Source organism: Ruditapes philippinarum, unplaced genomic scaffold, assembly GCF_026571515.1.
Source record: "Ruditapes philippinarum isolate M1 unplaced genomic scaffold, ASM2657151v2 ctg8998_1_1_1_1, whole genome shotgun sequence".
In the NCBI taxonomy this organism is placed as follows: domain Eukaryota; kingdom Metazoa; phylum Mollusca; class Bivalvia; order Venerida; family Veneridae; genus Ruditapes; species Ruditapes philippinarum.
In genome coordinates, this window is record NW_026866201.1 from 9301 (window position 1) to 17319 (window position 8019).

Here is an 8019-nt window from a genome sequence, read left to right on the forward strand (position 1 = left end):
TTGTATCTAACATTGATTAATCGTTTTGATTTTTTGTCGATGTGTCGAAGTAAAAAGCAAGTAATTGTCATTCTATAGAATTTCAAATATATGAATTTCCGAGACATAATGTGCCTTTAAAGAAAATGCTTAGAAATTCCTGTAGTCACATATTGAGTCTTATCATGTCATTTGTAAGTATTATCTACTTAAATATCACAAGGTGCCAATGTGCAATATGTGTGTTAATTTATCAATATGTGTGTTTTCATAATACATATTTGACTGTTTAATTATGTTAATAATGAATATAATGTAAACTATACATAACTATACTGGGGTCCTACGTATTACCGGACAAAATATGAGGTTTTTTAGCTGTAACTTTTATTCAAAACAATAAAAAATCATGAAATTTTACCCAACTAATTTTAGGTTCTTAATTTATGTTCTCGATATATTTTCATGCTTAAGATTTATGATTCTGACCATTAAAAGCGTCTTTAAAGTGGGGCATTATAAAAGCCAAAAAAAACGTACATACAACTCAATTTACCGGACATTTAGTTTAATAACATTTTATAGTCGTGAATCAAAATAAATCACAAAAATACTCATCAAGGGAACTTCTACTTATAAAAGGCAAGTTTAAAATATCGGAAAACCCCAAGTTGTCACTAAAAATAGACACGAACCATGGTGAGGCCCGTACATGGGGTGTATGGGCTATTAAATAATAACACAATAAACGTATTAATTCTTTATAAATCATTTATCGTATTTGATATTCAGTAATTTTTATCACTTTGCTTTGCTTTTTTATCAAAACACAAAAACAATAAAATAACAGTTACACAATTGTCACAGTAAGCACAGATTTACTCTTCTTGGTAGAGCCATGGCTTGCAAAGTCTGCAATACCAGCTGGAACTATCTTCCAGACTTTCAAGTACCCATTCCATCTCAGCAAGACTTAATCAGTCATCATGGTACCAGCGTTGACAACAGTCTTTGTCGCAGCCATACCACGCGATTCCCCGCTCTTCATCATCAGCTTCACCGCTTATTCCACATACATCACAAGCATAGAAGCTAGCAGCAAGATGCTCTGCTACATGAACCTACAACACATCAAAAGCATTTTTAATTGTCAATAAACTTGTACAAACTTAATATGACTAAAAAATGTGGCAAGGCATTTTCTGAATTGCAAATTATGTTTCAATTATATACTAATAATTTTCGGAATTAATCACAAATAAAAAAAACTCGAAACATTTGCGCAAAACATAATGTCCGTACGATATAAGAAAGCATTATTGCTCATAAGGTTTTTTTACCGTCGACTTTTGCTTTTGCTTTCGTTTTTCTTCTCTTTCTTTATTCCTTTTTTGTTTTTGTTCTTCCCTGGTAATCTTTCTCTGCCTCTTCTCTTCTTCTTGCTGTTCTCTTCTCTTCACTCGTTCTTCTTTCTCTTGCTCTCTTTTAGCCTTCTTTTCCTGCTCCATTTTAGTTTTGAGTTCTCTCTTTTCTTTCAATTCTATTTTCCTTCTTTCGATACCCTCGCGTTTCTTAATTTCCTCTTCTTCTTTTTCCTGCAATGTACAAGAGTACATCGAGACGTTGCGCAAAAGAAACGCTTGATAAGAATGAATAGTTTTGCGTTAACAAATTCATTGTTTTTTGAAAGTAATTATATTGATGTAAATTGAATTTACAATTCTTGAACTTTACCTTAAGTTGTTGAAGCATATCTGCACCACTTATCAGTCTTGCTTCTGTTACTAGCCGCCTACTTTTCTTCTGTGGCTGTGGTTTAACTGGTGGCGGCATTAATATATCAGACAACTCCTGGGGAATTAAACCATGAACAACAAGGGGGTTTCTCGCGTAAGAGCCGCACGTGGTACACGTCGTTACAACATCCTTGTCACTGTCCGTAGAACGTTGCTTGTCTACAATAAATGACACAAATTCAATTAATGCCAATGGAGTATATTATGACTTATAATAATCTCTAAAAGTGCAAACAACAGCTCATAAATGAAATATATCTATCTCTTGTGATATACATGTAGAACTTAGAACCTTAAGCACAAACATTTTTCAAATGACGCTGCAACCAACTGTGACTTGTCAACAGCATCAGGATTGAAAGGGCATATGCCGGTCACTGCAAAGGCATCCGAAATAGATGCTGGTGTAGCCTTGTCTAATGCATGCTAAAAAATCAAAAATAATCTACAATTTATTTATGCGGTCCAATCGACACATAATATTTTGCATTCAATTCAAAACCTCGACGGCTATTATTATTATTGCATTTGAACAATACATTTGACTTCGCTTACCGACTATTAAACAATATTCTACTACCGGACCGGACCTATCGTAACGTTAAGATATTATGTATCGGAAAAGTCCGACTTAATAAAATGTACAACTTTTATTGTAGTATCACTTATTTATCTTTTATTAGTTATTAATATTATTCTTTTACCTTAAGTACCAATGGGAACCTTGCTTTTCCAATTACCATTGACGAACCGGTTTGTCCCAAACTGGCAACGACAGCTGCATATCTTTCCTTTAATGGTCCTATAATCTACAATTATAGTACATGTTTTTTGTTAAAATGATTTTTGAAATGAATGTAGCATGACAACACGGCGATATTCATAAACTTAATTATCTAATTACTTTTGTTAAAATACTTTTATGAAAACTGGAATGACGAATCTTCTACATCTTCGTCTTTCTAACTTAGTTATTTACCTGGAAGATTATCATTGAAGGAAGAAATCTGCCATTTGCAGACACACACAGGTGTGCGGTGATGTGGTCACTGGACGATATCTTCTGACGAAACACATGCTTTCCCTTTGGACCGAATACTTTTGCTCTCGGCATTTCTTTTCCGGTGAACCCGGTTTCGTCACAATTGAAGATCTGCAAATATGCAAAAGTAATTGTTAGGAAAAAAAACTTATTATTGGTTGTCTTATGTATTAAACTGTAAGGATGCTGTGTTTTTCATTATTTTTCATATTTAAGACATAATGTTGTTACCGCCTCCGTGGTCTAGGGGTTAGAGTCGATGACTTCTAATCCAGTTACCTCTCTGGCGTGGGTTTGATCCCCGGAAGATGCTTTGGTAGTTTAGCGCGGAGGAAGGAAATCTAGTACTGGTGTAACTCTCCAGGAACGATGGTTAGGAAACTACCCGCCTGTATGACTGAAATACTGTTGGGAAAAGACGTAAAATGAAACAAACAAACAACCAAACAAAACAAGCGCATATCAGTACCTGGCTAGGCTTGTTTTTAATGCCATATTTCCCCAATATTCCGTCCAGAAATTCGAAGTAGTCTCCAACTACTTTATAATTTGACATGGACATGCGGCCTTTGTCCAAATTTTCCGGCTTCCTTGAAGAAAGATCCGGGTGTCTCGACATAAAACGCTGGAACCAGCCATCAGATGGACCCTTTTGCATGTTGAAAGATGTTGTGCGACCTTAAAATAAAGTTTTATACAGATATAACAATATGACAACTTCTGATTTGTTATTTTTTGTATAAAAAAGTATATGAGCCGCGTCATGACAAAACCAACGCAATGCGTTTTCGACCAGCATGGATCCAGACCAGCCTGCACATCCGCGCAGTCTGATCAGGATCCCTGCTGTTCGCTTACAAACCCTATAACAAGTAAAGAAACTGATAGCGAACAGCATGAATCCTGATCAGACTGCGCGGATGCCCATATAACTACAAATATGTTGATAAAATTTTTAAGTTACATAATTTGGACTTTAAAGATAATTTTATCTACGTTTATTTCAACTAGAAATATATTTATTACAAGATGAACAATTTATGTACTGAATAGGGGATTCAATTTTATGACGATATTTTTTTTAATGAATGCGTACCAGACTTTTTAATGATGTCAATGATAAAACATTGATCTTGTCAAGGGAAATCCTTGATTGGCCATATAGAGAAGAAAATGAACAAGCGCTTTCTCCTCCTCATCAGTCAGCTCAGTCCTTGGGCCAGGTTTCATGCCCTTGTACCTGCCCTTCAACTTGTCCGACAGAGTGGACTTTGGCACTTGAAATTCCTTAGCAGCTAATCTTATCTTCATTTTTTTTCTGTTTAACAGCTGATATTGTCCTTTGCATTTGTTCACCGTCATACTGCTTTCTTTTGGTCATCATTAATCCTGAAAAAGGTAGACAACTCATTATATTTGTGTGACTGTAATACAAAGAGCTTCCTCCCTTGGTTTGAAAAATTGGGCGTACCCCTTTTTCATGATATAGATCTAGTTTTCAATATGCATTTCTTTGTTAAAAAAAAACGAAGAAAAATTGTACTGACTACATCAAAATATATAATTGTACTGACTAAATCAAATATCGTTTGAATACAACTATTTTTGTCATAATGTTCATTATGACTATATCGTCTGCTACGATAATGCAATGACCTATGTAAAATAACACAATACGGGCCCCAATATTTGCGCATGCGCATAATATTATCATTCCCCCACGTGACAAGGTCATGAAATAACATAGTAAACAAAAGGGCATGTAAGTTAATATAGAATTGAATCAATATTATTTACCTGACAGCGGTTTTGTTGTGATTCACTTGGAAACGGAAAGCATCTGTGTGATCCAGACCGGATGATTTTAGAATCGATAATAAAATAAAGCGCTTATTTGATACGAATAAATTTTGTCCGGTAAACTGATTGTCCGGTAAATATGTAGGACCCCAGTATATTTTGGTTTTGAATTAGTTTTCTTTTTTGTGTGTGAGGGCGTGTTCGTTTGTTTGATACTTTCTATCGATGTCGCCAAAGTCGTTGGTGTCGGCTTTTTTTGTCTTTTGTGTAGAACACATTTTTTTCTCAGAAACTTTAGAAGTTAATTGTCGATTTTTTTTCCAAAAGCTGATCACTTTTCTGCCCGATAAAAGCAAAAAAAGATAGTTTGAGATTTCTTATGTAACTTATACATAGCAATCAATAATAACGTACCATGATATATATACCGGGTATAATTAACTTAAACAAGTAGAATGGCGCTCCTAAATACTACTATAGTCATACAGAATACGAAATTGATTGTTTGAAACGACAATTTACTGACTTAAATGGAAAAGACGAACAAATATCGTGTAGGGAGGCATGACTTTATAATTGAGTTTTTCTTTCACTTTTTTGTCTGTATTGTTAAACTGTTAAACAGTTTCAATTGACACCATGAAATAAATGTGTTCAAATGTTATATGTTTTAAGAAACATGTTCATTGCAAGAAAATAATATTCCTTTGGGTGAAGCATATGTAATACCCGTACCTTCATATAACATTTTTTGTCCTAGACTAATAAAATTATTATATCTAACGCATTCGTTTTTTTGTTTTTTTTTTCTATTTATATTTTTTATATAATCACTTGTGGCCCTGTCAGTTTTTCATTCGTTGCATAAGTCGGTAATTAGCCTTATAAAGTTCATGTAAAAATGATAAATTTTGCAGTTAATAAATGCATATTTACACATATGCGCAATTTTGGATCAGGCCATCTTTTCACTGAAAGATTCAGGATTAAAATCTTTGTTTCAAAATGTAACCAATTTGTTAAGTTGTAGTTTTTACATTGAATGCTTTCCTTACATTAGACTTGAAACAGGGTAAAATACAGTATTTAAAAAAAAGATTTCATAACTGCTTTAAGTGAACTAAAAATTTGAAAAATGATCCAAATTTAGATCTTCATTCTTAATTCTTGATTTCTACTTTGATCTAGATTTATTGAAGTGGCATTTTAAATTATCATTCACAGTGCGTACGTCGGTAAATGTTTCCGAAGCAATGAATATAATGTCAGGATCATTTGGTAGTTTCTTTGTGAACAAGTGGCCAGGTTTTAAAGTCTGACTCATTTTTATCTTGCGTCATTCCATGAATGATTTTTAAACAGTATTGGAAATTAAAGCACTTTAAACTCGTCAAAAAAGGGGCACGACATTGATTTAAAAGGAAATTAAATGTTGATTTTTCTGTGATTAAATTGCCTAAATGAATGCAAATTAAAACGTTGACTGATAAAAAAAACAAAAATTGAAAAGGAAACAATAATATGCAGCAGTTGCTTGTGTTTCGATTTGTGCACTGAAAGTAATCAGTTTGTAGCTGTCAAGTTCGAACAAACAGGCAACAATATAAATTTATAGCAGTTTTTTTTAATATGGCTTACAAATTGGAAGTATTCGACCAACCTAGGTAGAGATGAAACTCAAATAAAGCGAATATAAAAATTAAAAAATATAACTCGAAACGTTCTGCTTTTCTTTTAATTTTCCGCCGAACACTTTCACAAAATGTCACGTATAGCTAAGTAGTGCTATTAAAAGATTAAATGTTTTGCAAGACGGACATAAACTTTTATCCCTTTTTTATGCAATATCAAGACAATCTTGAAGAAAACTTTCGAATCATTGTTTTTTTTCTGAATATTTTATCTGTCAAAAAAGTAATTATACATTACATACTGTAATATAACACATAGTCGATTTGATTGGAAATGATTTGCAAAGACTTTTTCAATATGATGTTGAATCTTTTGTAGGACTGTTATATTTTAATTTACTCAAAGCTATACTCTCTATAAAGTAAGTTCGTAAATTAATTGACAAATTTTAACGATGTTTATTTTTTTTACTTTGGATTACGTGTTCTTTCTTTCTAACAATCATTATTTTGTTTCTTTCTTTCTTTTGCCTTTTTTATTCTGTATTTTTTGTCTGTCTAAAATGTTGATTTTTTGTCTGTCTCTGAAATGGAAGAGTTTGAAACCTTTCTTCAAAGATGGTCAAGAATGCCAGATGTATTCCATGTTGGCTTAATATTAGTGTCAACTAATTAACGTTCAGTCTCAAAATGAAAGAAACAAAACGAACGGAAAGACTATACACTGCATACAGGATCCCCAATCTTCCTGTCCCTGTTCCGTACTTTTTATTTTCTTGTCCGTATTTTTGTGGCAAGGAAATCATGCAAGTAGTCACTTTCAAGAGATTACTTTAACAAAACAAGTAGGCGAATGTTCTACCTTTCGCATCATAAATATTTACTTTTATATCACAAATATATTAAATTATAAGAGAAACTTAACTACAACTGCTTTAAGTAATGATTACATTAGAACTGATGAAATTATTGAATTTAAGATAAAATGTGTCCTTCTATTTAAGTACCAGATAAAGTCTGCCGACCTGGCGGATAATGATATAGGTTATCAGTTTGAATGAAAATACTGCGGATGACAACTCGGAGTGCTGTTACGCATAATATAGAGGCATCCAAATCACATAATAACCATATTTTAAAAACAGTTCTAAATTGTAAGAGCAGAGAGTGACTTAGAGAGTAAGACTGAACTTGACAAAAGCAAATAAGGATTTGTGTAAAAAAAGGTTTTAGATGTAAATATCACAAGGAATGGATTTATTATTGTTAGTGAGTCTGATCACTTTGTTACCGCTTGAAATAGTAAAAGGAGACTACGGTATGTATTGTTGTTGTTTTTTGTTTGTTTGTTCTTTTGGGGTTTTTTGCAAACTCTTTAAATAATTAAACTTAATAATCGTTTTGTTAACACAATCATCTTACCGATATGATATGTGTAAAAACGGAGTTGTATAATTTTTAATATCATATCTATTATTATTATTATTATTATTATTATTATTATTATTATTATTATTAGAATTAAGCTAAATGTTACGTTTATTCACTCTTAAACAACACTTCATTGATTAATAATTTAACAATAATTATATTTGTATTGATATTTAAATATAAAATATGCTACAAAAATAGATTTGCGTTTGTTTCACATGCTATGATGTATACATATGGTTTGTTCATGTTTTTCCACATTCAAGTTTCAAATCATGCACCATGACGTCATTTATGAACTGGAAGTCAAAAGTCGGCGTCAGACGGCAATTTTTGATAT

At 32.5% G+C, this 8019-nt stretch overlaps 2 protein-coding genes across 2 annotated transcripts; both read right to left on the reverse strand.

Moving 5' to 3' along the window:
- Positions 1-318: 318 nt before the first annotated feature.
- Positions 319-2518, reverse strand: LOC132731683 (ensconsin-like). The gene is made up of 5 exons (XM_060717896.1): positions 2480-2518; positions 2081-2201; positions 1714-1934; positions 1320-1574; positions 319-1100 (listed from the first exon to the last, which is right to left on the reverse strand). The coding sequence occupies exons 1-5, from the start codon at positions 2516-2518 to the stop codon at positions 957-959; spliced, it is 780 nt and encodes a 259-aa protein (XP_060573879.1). The 3' UTR covers positions 319-956.
- A 135-nt stretch (positions 2519-2653) lies between these two features.
- LOC132731679 (uncharacterized) lies at positions 2654-3536 on the reverse strand. The gene is made up of 2 exons (XM_060717893.1): positions 3287-3536; positions 2654-2928 (listed from the first exon to the last, which is right to left on the reverse strand). The coding sequence occupies exons 1-2, from the start codon at positions 3473-3475 to the stop codon at positions 2743-2745; spliced, it is 375 nt and encodes a 124-aa protein (XP_060573876.1). The 5' UTR covers positions 3476-3536; the 3' UTR covers positions 2654-2742.
- Between the last annotated feature and the right edge of the window lie 4483 nt (positions 3537-8019).

Excerpts from the sequence above, each read along its gene's own strand:
- LOC132731679 (XM_060717893.1), bottom strand. The coding sequence starts at position 3,475 with ATGCAAAAGGGTCCATCTGATGGCTGGTTCCAGCGTTTTATGTCGAGA. Across the intron at positions 2,929-3,286 it reads TTAAAAACAAGCCTAGCCAG|ATCTTCAATTGTGACGAAAC; the intron begins GTACTGATATGC and ends GCATATTTGCAG.
- LOC132731683 (XM_060717896.1), bottom strand. The coding sequence starts at position 2,518 with ATGGTAATTGGAAAAGCAAGGTTCCCATTGGTACTTAAG. Across the intron at positions 1,935-2,080 it reads TGCAGCGTCATTTGAAAAAT|ACAAGCAACGTTCTACGGAC; the intron begins GTTTGTGCTTAA and ends CATTTATTGTAG. Across the intron at positions 1,575-1,713 it reads ATATGCTTCAACAACTTAAG|GAAAAAGAAGAAGAGGAAAT; the intron begins GTAAAGTTCAAG and ends TGTACATTGCAG.